The sequence below is a fragment of the Strix aluco genome, chromosome 5 (assembly GCF_031877795.1).
Source record: "Strix aluco isolate bStrAlu1 chromosome 5, bStrAlu1.hap1, whole genome shotgun sequence".
NCBI lineage: Eukaryota > Metazoa > Chordata > Aves > Strigiformes > Strigidae > Strix > Strix aluco.
Window position 1 is genome coordinate 54938658 of NC_133935.1, and position 22858 is coordinate 54961515.

A 22858-nucleotide genomic window follows, 5' to 3' on the forward strand; every position below is an offset into this window, starting at 1 on the left:
GTAGAATGAATGTCTAGCCAGGGACACCAAGGAAATGGATTCCAGTCTGCTACTTGCATATTTAAATGTTCAGCTTGTATATATTATTCTGTCACCCTGCCTGCAATCAATATTCAGCTGCACAATCCACTGTTATCTCTACACTCCTCCATTTTGATAATCTACCTTCGAATATCAATCTTCTCTTCCCTGGTTACAGAGATCTCAGCAGCTGTTTTCCTCTCTTCTGGTAAACTTGTTTCTTTTTGTTGGTGTTTTGTTTTTCCCTATAGCTAAAAGTTCACATGAAAAACTCTTTTAAGTCTTGTTCATTATAATCCCCCCCATCCTCTGTTAGGGAAGGTCTGAGGATAATTAATGTTGTAACAGTTTGTCAAGGGAGAATATTTGGGTCTTGCCTCTATTAACCAAACTGCACATAACCCAGAGATGTCCTCATGATTTTATTCTAACTACTATGCTCGATTCTTCACAAGATGTGGCGGGCCACTGAGGAAGACATTGTAATGAGGGGATGGTGATTTCAGGCACAAACTAGGCAGAGGTTAACGACAGGCCTTGATGGCAGAGATCTGTATGTTAACACGGGCGACGACTATATAACCTGAGCATATACTGTGGTGTTAGTGTGCACTGCCTTTAACAATGTCACCTGTATGTATGTACTGCTTGTGAGAGCTCGCTCCTGTGCAAATGTGTAAGAGCATAATGCCCTCTGCAAACCATCTAGAAAGCTCAATATTGCACAGGTTTCTTGGAAAAACACTATAAATACTATAAAAGCAATCACCCCATAACTATTTACTAAATTAGTTTTAAATAATTTTTCATGAACTCTCTTAACATTGTTCTCTTCCATTTGTAGTTCATTTTTAATGTATTTATTTGTCTTTCCTCTGTCTCAACAAGTGGTTTCCTTATAAAAAGACACCTTTAGTGTAGATTGGACTTACTCTGTGTTCCAGGGGAATAAAAAATTATTTGCAAAATAATCAGTCTTCTCACATTGTACTTCTATTTCTGCTTTCTCTGACATCCAACATTAAAAAATAACTACTGTTCTATATTTCCTATTTATTTAACCTATCACTAGCTACTGGTATTGGCTTGTTGTCAGTCTTGTCCAAGATCTTTATTTGGCTTAATTTAACAACCTTTTTTTCTTGTTGCTTCTTTCAAATGCCAATCCTCTCATGTCATATATAATTTGTCTCTCTCAAAACAGCCACATTATCAACGTATCAAAAAAATATAAATCAGCCTGTTTCAATTCATGCTTGTAACTTCGCAACAGTGACGACAACCACAGGCCACCAGAGACAGTTGTCTCTCTACCGCAGCCTCATCTGATTGCCAGGTGGTGCGGATATTTAACTCCCTGTGGGTATCTTTCTTTTGTAATCAACAAACATGTCTGCACCATCTCAGTAATTCCACCAGGGTTCCAGATACTTCATTGCTTCCTAAAAGCCATCTTCACAATATGTTTTCTTAAATCTGTAAGGAAGTGTGTTTGTATTTGCATTGTATCACTATATGCAATATAACATAGACTGTAACAGCATTACACAAAGGTGCCTCCGGATGGTGGCATTAGCCATGAGCAGAGTGGAATTAATCAAAATGGAGACCTTTTTATAAAAAAAAAGACAACTCCTCACTGTAAAAAAAGTAGAAGGCACTTCAATGAACTTAGTTATGGGCTAGACAAAGGCAAATAGCAAATTGACATTTTTGAGCTAGCTGAGTTGTTTGTGGAAGAATTATATTGTGAAGACATTCAAAAGACAGAATGCTCAGGAGCAACCAACAACCAGTTGCTGACAATGTTTTCAGGGAATGATTTAAACCAGGAGATGATAAGCTAAATCAAAACCTTTGCTAATTAGTTGCATTGGAGAGCTAAAAACATTTACAAGTGAGAAACACAAAGCAGTCACATGATCAACTGTTGTAAACAAGCGGATGGTGCCTTCATCCCCATGACAATCCATCTGTCTTTGCTATGTTTATAGACGTTTTCTTATTTTACAAAGTAATCCTGAAGATAAAAATGACATTAATGGAAAAACAAGCCCAGGGTGTATCTAAAATTTTCATTTCATCAACCACTTTAAACTGTGCATCACATATCTATATTTGGAATAGTTAAAATACAGTGCACTCTATTACACTATCTCTGCTAAACAGGTGTGCCACTAGGAAATGTCCTGAATGAATGGATTTTGGCATACCAATATCTGCGTAGGACGTACTATTGAGAATGCTTCATTTAGGACATTTCAGAAATGAGGCTGCTCACATCACACTGCTTGAGCACCAATAAAAGAAATACAAATACTTCACGCTATTGTGCATAACTTTATCAGTACTTTAACTCCCCCTTCTATTTTTCCTACTTATTAGGGAAAAAAAAAAGTCTACTTTTACTGATGTCTAACGTGGACTATCTAAACAATGTCTCTACAGAATGTAGACTGTTGCCCGGGGACATTTTATTTCACTGCTTAAAGCTAAAAATAAAAGCATTTATGTCACCTGTTAGGTTTTGAAATCCCCATTAGCATACTCTTTGGTATAAGAATCATGCATGAAAAGAAAATGTATTAGTTTATCTCCACGTTAAACTTTTGGTGGGTTTTGTTAATGTGAATATTATTTGAAAGAAAATATGGATTTATAACATTTTGGACTCCAAGAAGTCAAAACATCTCTCTTAATAATATTTAAGTACTTTTAATAGTGTTTTATTGTTCTCCCTGTCTGGCATATAAATTCAAAATCTCCCTATCATGTCACTTTGCTTTTAATCCTTTTTTCCATTCTTCCAGTCTTTCTGTGTAATTAAGTTTTTTCTTGACTCTTAATTAATCTTCTTTCCAGTCTTTCAGACAAGGCTATACTTCAGCCAATGGTAAAAAAATCAATGATGTTCTAGACTGAGCTTTTTGCTGACTTAACCACATGACACTGTAATCATTGCTAGCCCACTTGGTACCTATCTGAGCATTTTTTTATTCATTTGCTTTACATTTTTGCCCACCCCAGCACACTGAGACAGAATCTTCCTCTGCATACCCCACAATGATGACAAGTAGCTGTTTGAACCCCACCCCCTCCATAACTCAGACTTTTCAATCATGTTATTTTTTTCATCTAGCTTTCTAAGATCCCTCTTCCATTATATAATTTGTCAAATTATTCACAACATCTTTAAATTTTGTCATGTCACTAATATATATGATGTATACAAATAACAAATACTTCTAACATAAAATAATGGGACTCCCCTGTCTTATCAATGTAGCAGAAAATTATTATTTTATTTAATACTTCTCATTGCACGTTTCTGAGATGGTTCCTAAATGTTCAGCACACTCCATGGGGCTTACTAGTTTTCTTAACTGCCTTCAGTAAGGAACTTTGTCAAAAGCCTTTTGAAAGTCCAAATCAATTAGATCAAGCATTTCTTCCTCATCCATTATTTTGATGACATGTTCAAAGAGTTCTAACAGATCAGAGAAGGTTTTCTTTCAGCAAAGTTACTCTGGCTTCTTTTAGCAAAATTTAATCTAGAGTTCTGCTCATAATTCTATTATTGATGATATATTCAATCCATTTAGCTAATACTGAACTGACTTACAGGACAGTAGGATAATTATAGTTTGTTGAAAAAAAGCAACAAAACCAAAACAATAGCCAAATTTTAACATTCAGTTTTCAATAGGCAATTAAATGCTAGTAAAATTTGCATCAGCTCAGCCCCTTCAGTTCCTTACAGACCTTGTTTGTAGCCAATCAGCCATCTGATTTTCTGCTTTCTTTTAATCTTTAAATTTCTCTTATTTCCTTTAATTGCTTCAATTTAATATAACATCTCATTTTTACTACTTTAAAAGTATAGATAATTCATTGCATTTTCTGTACAGAATCCATGTAAATAAATCTTTCAACTTCTCTGTAATAATTCCTTCTAAATCTACTCTTTAAAAACCAGCAGGTCTGCTGATATTTTAATGATGTTTTCTGCTTCTGATGTAGCTGAAAAAAACCTGTTTCTTTCATCTTCAGCTATAACATCTTCAGAGCACCTCCTAGACTATACATTTTCCATCTTCCATTTTTACTGCTACAATTTGTTTTCTGTTTTAACAGTTACAATTTACCTGGAAGAGGCTACATTTGGGGTCAAATAAACGCTTACCCCTCATAATTTTTCCCAATGATTTTAAAATATTTTTCTTAATAATCTGAGTCTGACTCACCATTTGAAATCTGATTCATGTGTTATTTCAAAATAGCTATAATTAATTTCAAGGTCACAAAAGGACACTTACATGTCTACTTACCTTAATTACAAGGACTGACAATGGGACATCTAAATATTATCACATACAGCAAAAATTTTGCAACTCAATTATAAACAGCATCAAAGATACAATAAAAGAAACATTATAAATCAATTTTAGAAGTATATGTTTACACCAACTATTTTGATTAGGAATTGTTCACTCATGTACAGCTTTTGAAATTAATTTTTTGTTAGACCAAGTTTAACTTTTTTCCAACCATATATTCTCTTTATATTTCTTAGAGCCACAGACAATTAGAAGATACATTTTTGGATGTTCTATAAAAGGTTCATTTACAATAATTTGATTTTTCTGTTTTCCTACCAGAATAAAATTATCCTAATGTTTCCTTTCTTCCAGAATGCTCTGGCAGACTTTCCCCAGTCTGGGTAGGGTTTGTCCTGAAGCATCATATCAGTGACCTACAGCAAAAGAAGAAATAATACACAGTTAAACTGGTGTCACAAAAGAAAGTACTAACAAGGACTTTACAAACACTTTCTTTTATGTATGACACGTCTGCTTCACTTCTGATAATTTTATTAGTTAGACAGTAGAAAAATAGTATGTCTAGTGTTACCTGTAATCAAGATAAAGATTATTGGCCTACATATGCTGCCCCTAGAAGTGCACGCAACTCCTTGAGAAACAAGGAAACCTGTGGAGAACCAAAGTTAAGAGAGGAACTAGTCTAAAAGTTACAGTAACCTATAGTATATGAAACTACCTTCCCCTATGGCTACAAAGCTTTCTGGTCCAGGCTGGGAGAGGGGTCCCACTTCCCTGACAGCAGCATCAACAGAATTCCCACTCTTGAAATCAGAATTGCAGCCAGGGAGTGCAAGCCTGTGAATTAAGCACTATATGCCATTTATAATCTCCTCTCGCTTCCTGTTATCAGTGAGAAAAGCACACTTGGGAATTGAGACACAAAAATCCCTTAAAACTTGCACAAAATTTATAAAGTATGAAATATTTATTCTCATTTTCATAATTCCTATCTAAAGAGACCATCTGTTTCTCTGTCCAGAGACTCATATGCATGCACTACTTCTGGGTGGAACACAAAAGTATTAAAAATGACTTTCAGCTAAATGAGGGAGGTGAATACTCCTCAGGCGCTTGCACCTTTGGGAAGCTATGTTTTCATATCCATTTACTTCAAGTTAACTGTACTAAAAAGCACCAAAAATTACATTACAGTAAACTCATCAATTCCTTTGTGCAAAAGATCCAGAAGCATGGAAAACATACCCATACATAAAGATTAAGAAATAATTGAACAGATAAAGGAAATAGGGGTGAGCACCTGCTTCAAAATACAGATAAGTATAACAAATTCTTACTATCTTTCATTGGTATCAGTACACAGTGGAAAATCATTCACTGTTTTGATTAGCCTGAAAATAACTCTTAATAAGATTTCAGAAGAAAATAACTTAAATTGAAGTCAGGATTTCTTGTTTTTATTTTCCACGACTTTTATTTTCATATACAGAGTTTTTTAAATCCAGTTTATCATCCAGAGTGTGAGCTACCACTTTCAATCAACGATATTAACAGTGTTTATCAAAAAGAACACATGGCCCATGAATAAATGAAAACTACATGTAAACTACATTCAACTTCTAAATTTTGATTCCAAGTCCATTTGGGGTTAAAAGTACTCAGCGTATCAGCCTGAAGGGCTGGGTCCAAAGGATAATGAATATGTTAAATAAATAGAAAAAGACATTATAGGATTTTATGATTTCATTAAGCCTAGCCTGAAGAAATAATAGACTGTATCCTGAAATACCATCTTTACTAATTGTTTTATGTAGGTAAGCCTTTTCTCAGATCAGTATGCTATGACACTTTTTTTATAAGATCCCTATTATCTAAATAAATATTTCCATAAATATTTAATGGTGATCAAGACTTCTGTAAAGATTTAATCCATTACTTTAGAAATACTGTTTCCTCTTAGGAAGAGTCTACATAGTAATGAATATTTGCAATGAAGAACAGATATTTCAAGAGTTTTTATTCTATTTTCAAAATATTTTCTCCAGACACTTTCTAGGAAATACTTATTGTATTTACTAGAAGGATTCAATCTGCTGCTCTATGACCAATTATTAGAGTAGCATGTTTCATAAGAATGACATTCAAGAAGGAGACATTTTCTGAGGAAAATGGCAATACGAGGAAGGAAATGTTCTTTCTGATACCAGACAGTTGGTCTTTCATCTCCCAGCTTTGGCATTTATTTAAAGTCATATCACCAGATCAATGTCAGGTCGGTTGAAGCTAAATTGGCTGAAGCAGAGACAGTCATTAAAGGGATGCATTCCATAAAGAGAAATCCAATTACCTTTTGCATTAGAGAAATCAAATTCATTTTCTGGTTTGGTCAAGGACAGTCACTGTGGAAAATGGCTCATAGGAGAGAAGCACTCAACACTGTCATAGCACAAATAAGTTTTAGATAGGAACATCAAAAAGTCATTGCTGCTGTTGGTATGATGCTTTCAGAAAAAAGTATAAATTTTAATTTAATTTGCGCAACTTAGTAAAGAGATGCGTGTGTATTTTTTTCTCCCTCTTTGTGTTTCACAATGCAATTTTTGGCCAGCAAACATTTCTCTCTATTTTACTAGACTATATTTGAAAACACTGCTATGATACCCGGGAATAACTTCAGTAATTCCCTGTATGCATGCATCTTACATAATCAAGATAAAATAGGAAAAGCCACTTAAAATGTAATTAAGCAATGCGTTTTTTTCTTGAACTAAGAGATGCAATATACTTCCATCAATTGATTACAATGCTTCATTTCAGAAAGGAATGGCCCCTACATATAATGACTGTATAGGCTTTCATTTTATTTCTTGGCTCATGAGAGAAATGGTTACACTGTATTAAAGTGCAGAACCAAAACTGCGTAATACACATTGTCTGACTTTTTAAGTTACACAAATTCCACAGCAAATATTTTCAGCAAAAATTAGTATGCCTTGTATATATTACAGAATCTTAAATTTCACTTTGCTGTATAAAAATATGACTTTATTAACTATCATATTATTCACTTTATGTTAACTATGAAGATAACTTATAATGCTTTTAAAAAGGAATATTGCTATCATTAAATTAATAGCAAAATGTTATGATTCCCTTTTTTTGTTACAGAAAATTATATTGTTCCATTTGATATACTACAATAATTTGAATAATGATGTAATATCACATAGAAGAAAGAACCCGAGATTCAAAGTCATATTCAGAGCAAGTAACTTACACAGATAATAAGTGCAGACAGCAAAATCATAAAACCTTCAAAAAAAAAACCCCAAAACCCCAACAAAACAGTAAGATACCTAAGCTATCTAAGATATACTAAGTGGAGCAGTAAGACACCTTAAGGATCATTTATTCCTTCCATGTAGTTGCTCTTTGAGCGTATTGCTCAGGATGCTCTGCACATACTTTAGATCTCTTCTCCCTAGGTCGTCATGTCAAACAATGCTACATTGTACATCACAGGATCCTTCCCAGCAGAGGCAATGTCTGCAACAGGAGTTTCAGGTAAGGCTAAGTATCTTTTCTATTAATAAACTAACTGCAAGTGAAACTTTCTTTACAAAAAGAAGAAAATGACCTAATATTTTGGTCATGACTTCAAAGTATCTTCCAAATTCTTCACTAGAAGGAACTATGCTGTCATCTGCAGAGTGCAAACAGATCATTCCTGGTAAACTAATGCATGGGCTGCTGGCCAAGCTGTTTTCACCTGCCAAATTGCATTTTAGAAACCTAGAAGTATAAAAGTACCTCAAACCATTTCATAGCAACACTTCTCCAGATAAGCAACTGCAGAAACTGTAACCTGAAAAAGAAATGGACTCTGGACAAGCTCTCCAGACACTGTATCCATGCTGTAACATTCATTAAGTGGAGAACAACCCTCAGTGGAGGACATTCATTGCTTATTCACACTTGGATAAAACATCAAAACAGGGTAAGAGCAGCCCTCCAGAATTTAACAGAAAGTAGAAGTCAAGATCCACAAGAAAAGCACAAGAAATGGTGAACTCTGAAATCTTTTTTATTATTTTGATACAGTAATGAGCAGTAAAAGGTCTAATGGACAGTAGGACTCCAACATCTTATATCAGTGACGAAGTTCATACGCAACTGCTCAGCCAGGAGGACAAGACATTATGGTGCTCTTGCTGGAAAGTGGAGTAGCCTGAATAACTCTGCATTTGGCAAAATACATATACCTACAACTGTCAAGTATGTGACTCAAGTATTATAAGTGTTAATTTTTTCTATTTTTATCATTTTACAATTTCAAAATATCTTATTTTAAACCATAAACCTCTCCATAAGTATCACTAAATTAATTTAATTTGAAACTCAGCCTTTAAACAGTTCATAAGTAGCACTCTTCCACTCTCCCTAAACTCTTTACAGAAGAAATTTATTTTGAGTCCTGCAGCTGAGGAATTTAATTGATAAGAATGAGTATCATAAATTCCAGAAGTTTTCAGAAATTGTAAGGATGCCATAGTGTTGGGGCAGGTCCAAGGGCAGTTTCCCAGGGCAGGTACATGCATGTTGCTTGGGTTTGTGCAGCACAACGTTCTTCATCAAAAGAACCCATTGATACCTTTTGCAAAGACTCAGCACTGCTTATGTGTTTCTCAAAAGTACACATTTTTTTTTGCTAGAGAGTGGGGCTAAATCAGGTTAAAGTAATTCTGAATCCTGAAGTCAGAGTGTGAAGTCAATGAGAGCTAATGTATACCGAGTGCATACACTCCTTTTGCTTTGTTGATATGTGCTTTTAGGTAAGAGCTATATACAGGCATTCCACTAACTACTACAGATAAGACCTATATACAGGTGTCCCACTAACTACACACCAATCCTTTATCATATCTCAGTCTTCAAGTACTATACTACATCATGGTAGTCATATACCAAACCAGGGAAACATCTATTAATCAGTCATTAAAAACTTCTATCCATCATTTTTGTCTTAATCTTCTTTGCAATAATTTAGAACTGCAGAGCTGTTCACTTGATGTACAAAAGTAACCTGTATGGAAAATGCTTTTATGCTTCTTTCATCTGGATGTTAGGGAGAAAACCGTCTTCTGTGGAACATACCTCAACACTTTCATAGCTTACACAATGATAATATGAAAAATCTCCTTTAATTATGAAATTGTTTTGGCAGTTGAGCAAACTTTGTACACATCTTTCAGAAATAACTGTTAATTTATTTTAATCCACCCTGCTGCATTTTGGAATATGCAAAATATGTAAATGTTTGAAAACAAATGCAACAAGTATTTGTACTTAGGCTTACTGATCTATAGGGGTATGATATTCTTCAAGCTAAATATTAATAGTCAGCTGTAAATACACTGCTAGATTTTAAAGTAGTTTTGTCTGCTTTCTACATTTTCGGACATTCCTAATGTAGTCTCATTCCTACCCTGAAAACAATCCAGCTTGTGTTAGGTTATTTCTCCTTCAATTTAATTGTAAGAAATTACTTTCATATTTGCATTTTCTAAGCAACAGCAATCACAAAGGCAAAATATGGCCCCTTCAATCTATTCTTTATCTGTTTTCTCATTTTAACCAGAGCTGGCACATTGTTCTTGTCTTACCAACATGTATTGTTTTAACAATAAGTAAATCCTGAAAAACAACATTAATTTGCTGTCACAGTTCAGTTATCAATATGAATGATAAATAATATTATGGTTCACTTTTGTTGCTTCTGCAACAGCTCCCAATATTATTTTGTGCATCTGCACATTTCCCACCAATAAAATGTTTCCAGAGTGTTGCTCTTATGAGCTATTATTCTCCTGATTCACAGCATTTGCACACATGCACTGTCTTACATCTGATTTCCCATCAAAACCAGTTAAAGAACTTCTTTTGTACAAACACTGAGTGATCCATGCAAATTTATTTCTCTACCCATTGAAGAAGCAGAAAGCCTCTTCTTCTTCAGCCAGCAGATCTTGATTTGGGTTTTGAACATTATCATAGCAGTTTCTGCTATAGTTACAATCCATGAAAGAATAAAAACTCAGCTACAAGACAAGAAAAACTAAAAATACATACACATTAGGCTCAACTTTAGGAGAGTCACCGCTGCCAGTTTCCAAATCGAGTTAGGACAGAATGCTCCATAAAGCCAGTGTCTAGCCCACAATCAATTTGTGGTGAAAAATTCTTTAGATATCAAAAGGCGAGTTAGGGAGAAATCTGGTCTGCAAATATTTTAGGTCTATTCAAGTTTTTCTGGAAATTATACTTTGTATTTCAATACCAGCAGAAATAATTCCTGAATAAAATTTTGTTTAAAAAAAAAATCTAAAACAAACCAAAAAGAATAATAATTTTCTTTGAACTGGAAATTCCTTGGCACTTCATAAATATAAATAACTGTTTAGGAACAATTTTACAATTGAAGTAGGGCTTCTGCAAAAAAATTCTAAGCTGTACCATCTCATTTCCTACTATGTTTCAAAACCCTACTGGGCACACAAATCACTGTATATGTGCTACAAAACATACTCACTGTCATGTGGCAAGCACTTGCTGTTTATACAACCATATTTCAGAAGACTTTTTATTCTTGCTTTACTGCTTCCTTATTAGTGTTACAAATGCTGAAGCAGAGGTCTGGGTAATATCACATATTACAGACAAAGTGTGACATAAAACCACACCATGATTCTTACTTAAGGCATTCAACTCAGTTCCGTCTTAGGCTGACATGGCAGGAGAGCTTGCTTTATGCATTTAGGGAGCTTAGTGGTTTTGGTAAAAGGCCAGAGACAGAAGTCATGCCATGTTTGGTGCACATATGCCATGCGCATCTAGACCAATGTAGATTCTTTTTATAGTCAGTGAAAAGAGAAAGTCATTTCTTGGGTGCAATTCATTTCAAAATAGTTTCTGTTGTAAAGATGTACCTATTTCTCATCACTCTAAAACAGGACCTGCTCAGATGTTCACACTGCTGACACTGGAAGTCTGGTAACATGAATCCCAAACTAGCTTCCTACATTTCTTAGGGTTTCTCATCAAAGTGTCATTAACTCAGTTAATGAAATACGTGATGGCTTATAAGGGACAAGGGCTTGTCAGAGGCAAAGGGCCATATGCACACATCCTATGCCTAAAAATTAGGCTTTTGCCTTCAGCAGGCTGATTCAGACAGACTTGCAGAATCCAAATTCCTTAGGCAGGTTCTGGAGGGGAGCAAGAGAAAGACTGTAGGTAATGGACAAGTCACATCACAAAAGGGTGATCCAATTTGGTGAGCAGAGTCAGCCAATGTAAATAACAGATACAGAGGTACTTGCCTAGGTGCTTGACTCAGGTTTCCACAGGACTTGTTTCTGTATTTTTGAGATTAAAAATGCAGAGCTCTCTAGGGAACAATGCCAAAGATGTGTTTTTTACTTTTGCACAGTAGACTATTGCTTAAAGCGATCAAATGGGAATGCCCATTTTCCATCTCAGATCCTTAAGTTTAACCAGTGCTTTTAAGTGCTTTAACTTTAACTGGTGTTATAGGCTTTATCCATTCATTTTAATGCAAAAAACACACCTAGTGCCTAAGCTAAGAGTCAGCCTTCAGGACTACCCATCTCCTGTAACTACAGAATCACACTCTTTCACAATTTCTTTCAGCCTATGAATCTTGTACACCTAGCTATAAAGCAAAGCACTGAAGAAAGAATTGAGCCAACATGTGATTAGCATATATGTAGCCTCCACTACCTTGATGGAAAGGATAGAAGGTTAAAAATGTGTTCACAATGAAAGGGAATTTTTATGCAAAATGCAAGTTGTAGTTTTTAAGTTAGGGTGGATCCATAATATCTTGGCATATTGCAGGAATGTGAGCATTTCCCCATTTACATCCAAACTACAGCAACGTACTGGTTCTAGGTTCCCAGCTGTATAGTCACATCACATAAACATAGGAGTCTTTGTTTTAGCATATATTAAACTTTACACCAAATGGTGGAACATAGTAATTAAGGTGTGATTCATTCTCTGAGACTGTCTTAACCTAAGCTAATTTTTAATGTCTAAATGTGCCTGCAAGTCACGGACAAGTTCAACTGACTGATCTCATAAAGCATGTAGAGCTCTGAAGGTCACTATGAGCAACAATGAAAAACTGGGAAAAAATCTGGTTCGATAAATGCTGAGCTGGCTAGATTGCCTACAGTTCCAGATACATCAACAAGGAGTACTTATGTCTCTAAAGACACTTCTTCTGGACTTTGCAGACAGGAAGCTTACCAGAGTACCTGCTGTGGAGATGCTACCAGCTTAGGCATGTATTTAAAGAAAATCAAATGTCAGTTCCCAAGACACGAAGAAGTGCAATGCAAGACATATTCACAAGACAAAGGTTTCTACTGATCAAATTTATTTTCAGGCCTGTCTTCTCTCAACATCTCCGTCTAACAATTTTCTTGGTAAGACTTGCATGTATTCATATGCCATAACATGCAGACAGCTTTCTGCATGGGCCATTAACTATTACTCTTCGGCATGGCACCATTTTAATTTGTATCATGATGCCCTCAGAGACTCACAGTTAGACTCATAAACTGTCAATGCAGCTTCTTCTGTGTAGTCTGTTTTGACATACCAGAAGGCCATCATTTGTTGTTCTGACAACTGCAGTTTTGAAGTTCTTGCTCTTCAGAAAAAAGCTGGTGTCCATAAATGACAACACATATGCCACTTCTATCTGCCTTTCCCATCAATGGTTTTTAATTATATTTGGTGAGCTAATGAATGACAGAAGCTCAACAAATGTATAGGCAACACTTGCAGTGAGGACATAATGTTAGGGTGATTCTACAGCAGGTGAGGGAGTGAAAGAAGAAGAAACATTTGTGACAATAATTCGTGTCAGTAGCATATTACTAATGAATAATTTGGGAGGTTGCTGTTTTCTCTATTTAACTTCCATTTGGTGACTACTGAGGAAGTATCTTCTGGATAGGCTGAGTGGAGGAGGAGAAGGCTGAGTGAATGTGAGATATATAATGGGAGTGTTTTGTCACTTGACTGTTGGGTATTGTTTTCACTTTACACACTATGTTCTAGATCAACAGCAAACATTAACTAGAGTAAACCTAAGTAGCACAAGCACATCTTTCAGAAATCTCTGTTGGTGTCTACATCATGCAGAATCTGGTAGAAATGAACTAATCAGTTCAAATAAAATTGAAAGGTATGATTTTAAGCTCTGATGTTTACCCTCTGTCTTCCACCACTCTCTCACACTCAGGCACGTAAGCCACAGTAGAACTATCTGACACTGGGAGGTCCCCCAGTGATGGGCGGGAGGCACACAGGCCACTCTGCTGAGACAGCTGCCTGCTTCCTCTTGCCAGAACAAAGAGCCTAATTAAATGAAAATCCATCTCCATGCTGCTGACACGGTGCTGCTTTTCCAGTTGATTCAGAGCTGTGATGTACTGACAGCTCAGAGTGGTTTCAATCCATTCACTTCCTTATGATGACTGGCACAGAGAAGCTGTACCAGAATAAGTAAATGGGAACTTGAAACTTCCTTTACATGGCCTTTTCTGTTCTGCACCCATAGCAAACACAGCTACTACATGACTATATTTTCATTCTAAGCAGAGAATGAGAACAATTCTGCACAAAACAAGTTTCTCCTAGTTTCTAGAAATATTAATTTGAAAATGAAAACCGTTAACAGAAAACAAACTGAAAAAATTAATGAACCACTTCCAAAAAACCTTCCCATGGCTTTTTACAGTATTTCCTTTATCATACTACAGGGGATCACACATCTAAAAGAATTTTCTGCTCAGCTCCTAGTCCTTTGCCAGATTTATGGGCAACATCATTAATTGTTTTTAATTACCCTTTTATACTGAAGCTACAACCACACTGAGAACATAATCCATCAGCAATTTAGAAATCCTTCTATTTGTCCACATTTCCTGTGCAATTCTGCACTTGAGGTGACAGCATGGTCACAGTTTGTCCAATCCCCTTTAGAAAAAAATTACACTGGTCTTACTTCCAGAATAAAAAGTGTACATGGAAGGCATTCAGTGGAAGGAGGTTCCATTTCAACAGAGGAAAATCTCCAGACTCTTTTGCAAAGTCACTTGCTATTCTGAATAACAAATATATTGCTTTGAAAAAGTGAGCAAATGATTTTTTGTGTCAGATTGTATTCTTTAAGAGCATTCAGACAGTCAACTTTTTAACACCTCAGATTATAATTAAAATGTAAAAATACCCATCAAAAATACACAAAAAGAATGTAGTATCTTTTCAGAAAGAAGAGAAATAATGATTACTCTTAAACTGTGTTGGGATTGTTAAAGGTATTCTCAGTGCTGAAAGAGGAACACAAAATGAAGTATGTCCCTATTCCCTGAATAGGAAACTTTTGGGATTAATTATTCAGAAAATTGAGTTCATTACTTAAGTTGTCTCTATTAAAGAATCATAATATTGGAGGCCTTTAGGGTTTCGAGCATAGTGATATTACTGTTCTCTTAAAATGGTGCGACTGGCTCATCTCAGATATACCAAATTAAGAAAAATAATATAATCAGGTTTTCTTTTATTTGCATTCAGGTTTTAAAGTTTGTGTTTTCAAAGACTTCCAACCAAATACGATGCCTTGAAATGAAGTGGAAGATAAGACACTCTTATAGACACACAAAACTCCAAACTTTGGCATTCAGATAAAATTCCTGCTACTGCAGAGTCAAGACAAAATATTACAACTTTTAACAACTGAGAATATTGATATCTTTTGTATAATAAACACCAAAGGGGAAAGCTGGTTATTAAACATTAATGGATACAACTGAAAATGTTTCATACTGACCCTCGTTTGGGAAGAATATTGAAGACACACAGGGGATAATGGTTTGTGAGGAATTCTTAAGTACTAGTTGGGTTGCTAGAGGGTATTTTGGAAAAGGAGGTACAGCAAGATGAGAGCTGAGAGAAATTGCTGTAACTCTAGAGGCAGGATTTTACACTCACTTTTGGACTTGTGTTGAAAGATGTTCCACAGCCAATTTGACAGTAAGTAGACACCAGGTTTTGCAGGATGGGAATTCAAGGATGGCTAGAAATGATTGGTAGTAACATTGCTTTCTCACATCCCCTGGGCTATAGAAAATAGCAGTCTTTATCAAAAATGCTTAGTTACCTTAGCACAGGCAGAACTTTGTATTTTTGTTGCTTTAGTTCAATAAGGAATGAAAGAATGCCAGGACTTCTGGGTAAACAGAACATTCAAAGAGAATGGAAGGAAATTTGTTCCACTTTTAAGCACACTTGAGAACACAATTGTTAATATAGAGTTGTTATTCAGCCTTCTATAATATAAAGTCTGTACCCATGATATATTTTCATTTGAAATTGAGTCTTTCATATAAACAAAGAACCAAGATTTTTTCAGGTTTTCTTTCCTTGCTTCATACGCATCACTGTCTGTCTGCAAACATTCATCCCATGGGGAAGCAGGATTGATATCATTTAGAAGAAAGCAAATAACATTAGATCATATTTGCACAGTTATTTGTCATTTGTTTGACACGTTTATTCTTTATCTACTGTCTACACACAAAGCCATATGAAGTCAGCTAATGGTCACTCATTAAAACATACTTTTACCTTATACATATTCATAAGACATACTGTAGAGAAAACCAATATATTCTTTAAAAAAGAACAAAGGAGAAAAATCTCAAGGAGACCAACTTTACATGAAATGGAAAGTTGCTTTTCTTAAAAGTTCAGATGTTACAAATTAAAAAATGTTGCTTTATCAACATGGTGTAAAGCAGATTTTTTTATCAGATTCTCTTTTGAACAACAATTTTTGGTCAATTATTACTTCCTATGTGGACATTTCTCAAGGCTGAGCCATACTGTGTGCACAGCTGATATGGTACAATCTTTGCTCTACAGCTGGTCTTGTTTGTCATCTCGGCTTACTTGATTAAGCATTTTAATCAGTGTTTTGCATAAGATTGTGCACCTTCTGTTGAAAATTGTCTGGCTGGTATTTAGTTGAAAACCAGTTGACTTCTCAATATCTTACTTAGGCTTTGGTCATTTCTAATATAACTATTGAAGGGTTTATAATCAGTATCTTAAATTCTGTCTTTCTTTACAAAGCAGTAACAAATGTTCTCCAATAACTGCAAAATTCTGTACTAATAATGTTGGTAAGCAGCTTCCAATGAAGCTAATAAGCTGTTCTACATTTAGCATAATGCCATGGAGAATATATAACAAGACTGCCTTATTTTGCCTTAAGCTTTGACCTTTTTGCCCCTAAAAAAAGAAAACCCACTAGTTTTAGTATTGTATTTATCTCTTATCTTCTGACTGCTTTGTTAAGTCACCCCTTTTCTTCAGCCAGATCAGGTGTTTGGTGAGGGTTTTATTGGACAAAGTAATTTTGCCTTTTCCCCCAGAATTCTCAGGGAATTGAATGCAGATTATATTTGCATTCTTCAGTTAGCTATAATGTACAATTTAAAATCACCCTTATTTCATTCATTCTGTCTATGTTTATATATGTTTCCCTTATGATATTAACATAACCCCGGAGCATCATCATTTGGGCTTTTCTGAGTAGACCATTTGGCTGAGCTCCAGCTCTTTGCCTTGCTCTTTTAGCACAGGGAGGGAAACACTATATTTTGGGAAAATGTAAGTCACATTGTTTTAATATCTTCTAGAAATTTTTATTGATAAATGGGAAACAAAAAGCTCGCCAAGGAACAGAAGGACTTTAAAAAACCCTACAACCTTTGCCTTATAACTGTATAGATTATTAGTGTTCTCAAACAATAACTGCATATTCTCAATGGGTATGAGATGACAAAATTCACTTTATCTGGGAAAAGATAAAGATATTACATTTACTGGATATCCACTATTGCAATAGGTAAAGTAAATACATATTTACAGTTAATTTACTTTGCATTTAAATTATATCACCTCTATATCAAATATATACCTTCTGCTTTACCAAAGTCTCATCCTCCCTGCCTTGACTATGATAGGCCATCTTTGAACCAGTCCCTAGACTCCAGTTTCAATGCCTCTGAATTCTCATTGTTATAATCATAAGTCCTTGCTCAGAAAAATGTGTTTTAAAATTACTCAGCCCAGGACTGAGTAGCTTGATTGTATGAGAGCACTGTGACATTGTACCTGACAACTCCATTCCACCTCCAGTTTGAAAGACAGTCTGTGGAAAACTAAACTAGTGCTGATGCACTTGCATTTTAACCTAGGTACATATTAACCTAGGAGGCATACTGCTGTCTTAACTACTATCTAGCAGAGTTAGGTAAAACTTCAAGCATAAATGACAAATATAAGTGGTGATGCTTGGTATACATATAATGCATAAAGCTGGAATATAGATTCCCTGATTTATCTTGCCACATAAATAGGAATCTCAGGAAAATGTCCATGGCAGTTGGCTGAAAAACTGGAACAGAATTTTTTAGGTTTATTTATATAAGAATATAGACATAAATACATATATGCTTGAAAACCAGTAATATCTGTAAACATTTCTATTAAAATTGCAGCTTCTCTGTGTATATTGGCAAAAATGTTTTATAACAGATGAAGAATGAAATATGATTATAGAGCTAGATTAGCTAAAATTGGTATGACCTTAGGTATAGTATGAAGTATTTCTCATGTAAAAATACAGTATATACAGGCATTTTTAGTTTGTAATAGGACCTCCTGAATCCTATGCACTGAAAACCAAAGTTTAATAAAGACCCTTATCAGCTTTGAAAAATCTGATCATTTTTGATGGGAAAATAAGGAAAAAAATAGTCAGAGACAACTGAAACAAGTTCTAGAAAGAGAGAGACCTTGATGGAAGAAAGGGAGAGAGGTGTGGAAATGATAAAATACTAAAAATGAGAGCATGAGGTTTAAACAAGTTCAGTAAATGGACATACTAATGTATAGTTGCAAAAGAATGCAGAGCTAGTTCAGAATTTAAAAGTATTTGTTCACACTTCCTTCAACAGAAATGAAGGATGATACTGACAGGTGTCTTATCCCTAGATTAGAGAAAGCTACTGCTTTAAGCTAGATATTAGAATACTTCCTAGGACATCTCAGATTGACCATTTGTTCCTGAAGTGTTCACAAGAGAATCCAAACAGCTGTTCAAGTAATACAGGAGATCAACGCACAAGACAAGAACCAAGCCAAGCCAGACTGAAGACACAACTTCTGGGAGCAGGAAGTTCAAGTCTAAGACCCCAGTGTTATCATGTGCTTGAGAGACAGGCAGAAAATAGATACTACCTTGAGTTCTTAATTATGGAAGTACTCCTAATTAGAGTAGTCTCTAGATTTTTCTCTTTCATGAGTAAGCAAGATATCTTAAAAACATACAGAATTGAGAGTTGTCATGTGAATCTCTTTGATGTCTGCTAGAGAAACAATGGAATAATTGTTTAGCAATTTATAAGCTTTACTATCTCAATTGATAAATACATGAAGAGACTTTATATGAGTCTTTGAGCACCTTTGGTCCACAATGCAGCAATGCTGAAATGCAGCAAAGAAATCTCTAAACTGGCACCCATACAAGCCAGTGTACCTTCTCAGTGGACCACAATGCCATCTGCATGTACTTAACTTTGGTTCACAGGCAGTTGACCTAAAATGCCTTGACCTCCTGAGAGGCAGGCATATTAACTTTAATGTAGTACCACAAAACGCAGTTTTCGCTCTTATGACCCAGGCCTGACATCTATCCATTGCACATCCTTGTGCTTCTTATCCTGCGGTTTGCACATACAGATTTGGAATTTGGAGGGACACTTGCTATTTTTTTCCTAATGACAAATGAAATGTAATGAAGTTAAACTGATTCATGATGTGAATTTTTCAGTACAGTTAATAGGCTAACAGGTTAAACTATGTTGTAATCCTGTATTCAGCAGACAGCAATTAAATTTTTATCATGAGAAGACTCTTGAGTTTTCTCTTTGCTCTGACTGATGATCTATCAAATGTTGATTTGCTGGGGCTTCTGTAGTAGGAGTACAAACGGGAATGTGATTAGCACTGTTGAATGTAGGTTCTCTGTGCCAGATACCTCCCACACTGTATCATCACCAAGCCCAGACCCACGCTAGCAACCGTGAAACTTTTGGGTTCCAATAATGGAGGACATAAATTTGAACAGGTCTTGATTCCTGTGTTGTAAAGCTATCTATCCCTGGCTTTCCACACAAATGTGTCTACTGTCAATTATTTCCACTACAAAAAAAAGGCTGTGAAAGATCTGAGACAATCCTCCAAACAATTTACACACAGAATTTGCAGGCAAGTTAGTGATCAGGCAATGGAAGGACTGACTGCAGAATCACATTCTTCAGTCTGTTCTTTAATGACAGCACAACACTCACAGTCAGTATTGGAAAGTAATATTTCTGCCATTTTTAGTAAAATTATTTTTTCCATTTCTGACTACACAATTACCAAAAATATGATGGCAATTACCGGTGATGGTAAACAGGATATATTTAGAGCTGTTACTTGCTATTTGGTGGATAGAATTGATGAAAACTATCAGAAAAATAACAATTTGCTAGCTGTTTCGGTATAACAATCAATGTAGCATAAAAACAGCAAATGATTGTTTGATTTCCTGTGTCATGGAGATACTTATATTAAGCCCTCTTACAAGTAGAAAAAGGGGATATAGGCTTTTGGAAAAATAAATGGCTTGAGGGATTAACATTTGTAAAATGACATTGTGGCAGTGCGCTTCCCCCTCTCCTCGCTCTGCTTTCTGCTTAAAGCAATAGTCCCCAGTGGTGGTCATGATAGCTGCATCTGGTTTAAGATGGACTACGGGGAGACAGATAACAACACAATAGATAAGGGCTATAAATCTTGCTCAACAGCTGAGGGCTGGTTGAGCATGCACCAACTGAAATATGGCTGGTGTGCAAATACATCTATAAGTCAATCATTCCATAAATAGTGGACAGCCCAGGGCCCATTGAGCACTCCTGCACAGCAGCAGGCTGCACACCAGGGTCTCCCCTTGAGTAGGGATGCCTCTCAAGGTTACTCCTCGAGGTAGAGAGAATCCTTATCACATCAGATAGACAGTAAGTGAATTGGGAATAAGAGCTCTGAAACTTTGAAATCTTAGCCACATGATATAAAGCACTGATTGTGCATATACAATCATTTAGACATAAACCATTGGCCAATTCTGGGACTAAGTCTGGATCCAGCTGCACCTAAACTCCCCTCTGAGAAGGAGTTTAGAACACAAGGGTGTCCTTTCTCAGCCTCATGACTTAATGGGAGGGTGTCCCTGACAGTTTTGTCTGACCCTGTTCTCTATGCTGTAAACACTCAAGTGTACCTTGCCATCGACTCTTGTTAAACCACTGTCTCTTTTACCATTGAACTTTATTAACTCACTGTCTTATATCAATAAAACACATTGTTGCTTCTCTCTTACCAGTGAAGTGCATGACTCCATCCATGACAGGCTTTAGTGATTAGTTTATTTTTAATGGTGAATTTTTCAATAGTGCACTAAAAAGCAACAGTCACAAGTTTCATGTTAATACAAGAAAATAAGTTTATACACAAATGGCAGGTACATCTGCACTTTTTGTTTCGCATTTTTGCATGGATTTTTGTCTATGCATGTATTCTATGCATAAACTTAGAATTAAATATTCCATATGCCTATGCCTTTTTGGCCTGAACAGAGTGCTCTTAAGATCAGACTGGCAGAGACTAACAGCCTGAAAAGTGAACTTAGGTCCCAGTTCCACAAAGACTTTTGTATGAGCAGCAGTTTAAGGACTGCAAAGTCAAATGCAGTCAACAATGCCAGGCTCAAGCTCTTGCCCCAGTCTCTGAGGCAGGGAAGTCTATTACACCGGACTATCTACCACTCTCTTACTGAATGACCCTCCTGCTTGCTACCTGCATCCCAATAACATGCCATCTAATAGCATGCCAAATTAGTCTCACTGGGTATCTTCCCATTCCTGTTATGAAATAATATTATCTAATAAATAAACAAATGTTCTCAAGGCTCCGTACTTTTTGTACAAGCTCAGGGATTAATTTTGTCCTCCATCACTCCAGAGGGATTTTCTCCATTGATTCTTCTGGTTACACAAAATGATTTAAAAGTGTTCTTTGGGAGTCAATGAGAAAGTTCAAAGTATGGCAACTTTCTGGCTTGCCTCTACACTGTCACAACTCCACTGCAATTATTAGTAATGAAATAATTTCAAAATGCTAGGAAACAAAAGTGGACAGTGAGAAAGTGCTTCTAGAATTCTAGGAGAATGAAGCAGAGCTGAAGACACTATGTCGCTACAGAAGTGTTACAAAAGCAAAGAATGAGCTACTTCAAATGGAAGAATTAATATCAGGTTCAAGTGCATACCCAAGCAAAACAAGGCATATTTACAGATATGGTTTTAGCTATAGCATCGCAAAAGTTCTCATTTGAGCACTGAAAAGGATATTTCTGAAGCATCCTATTTATGAAGGGTATTTATGCGCCAAAATTCTTATATGACATCCTAAATATATGGTATGTACGCATCCATACTATTTTACAGCAGAATGCGCAATCAACACAGACAGCATATGTATGGTTGCTCTTACTAAATTCTTTTACAATACTCATTCTGCTGTGGGAAGATACTGAAATAGAGTTAAAATACAGTTTGCCTCTGCTCATTCTTGTTTTTGTAAGTGTCACTTAACTATTTGTTTGAGTGTGAAGTTTTTTAATCTAAATTTTTGAGTGAGAAATTCTAAATTGCTATGAATGAATCTCCAAATTACCTTTTTTCCAGCCTATGTCTTTCACATTCTACATTCTTTATATTTTTCTGATCCAAGAAGTTTTTGACTTTTTAATTTTTGCAGTATTTTCATTAGCATACATTGTACAAACGAGTTGCACTTCAGAGAAAACCCATTAATGATAATTATTTTAGTGGTTTTTTAGGAGTTTTATAGATAACTTGCAAAGATTTATTTCTTCCTTGTTAGTAGTGTGATAGCCACAAAATTCCAGCTTGAAAATAAGTCCTGTGGTTTCTGACTACACTCCTTTCTCATTAATTGCGCTATAAATTAGAAACCTACCAATAAATATTATGGCATGATGATTAGGAATAGATTAAGTTGTCAATTGGAACATGACTAGCAGCAGATTCCTGTGGCTTATATTGTTTTGTGAGCTTTCCCACTTATGAATAAAATTGGGGAGTTTAAAATCTGTAGTTAGCTTTCTCAGATCAAAATAATGAAGCTTTTGGCAGCATTTTAAGCCTGCTGACTTTGCACTGAAGCACATGGAGAGGGTTCATGTGAGCCTTTCTGCTGACTCCTGT

At 35.6% G+C, this 22858-nt stretch overlaps 1 protein-coding gene across 2 annotated transcripts in view; it reads right to left on the minus strand.

Moving 5' to 3' along the window:
- TMEM117 (transmembrane protein 117) overlaps positions 1–22858 on the minus strand; it is a 228356-nt gene that overhangs the window by 75874 nt on the left and 129624 nt on the right. For both annotated transcript variants that reach the window (XM_074825464.1, XM_074825463.1), the window contains exon 5: positions 4677–4774. In XM_074825464.1, coding sequence (XP_074681565.1) covers positions 4677–4774 — 98 coding nt within the window. The remainder of the gene's footprint in view (positions 1–4676; positions 4775–22858) is intronic.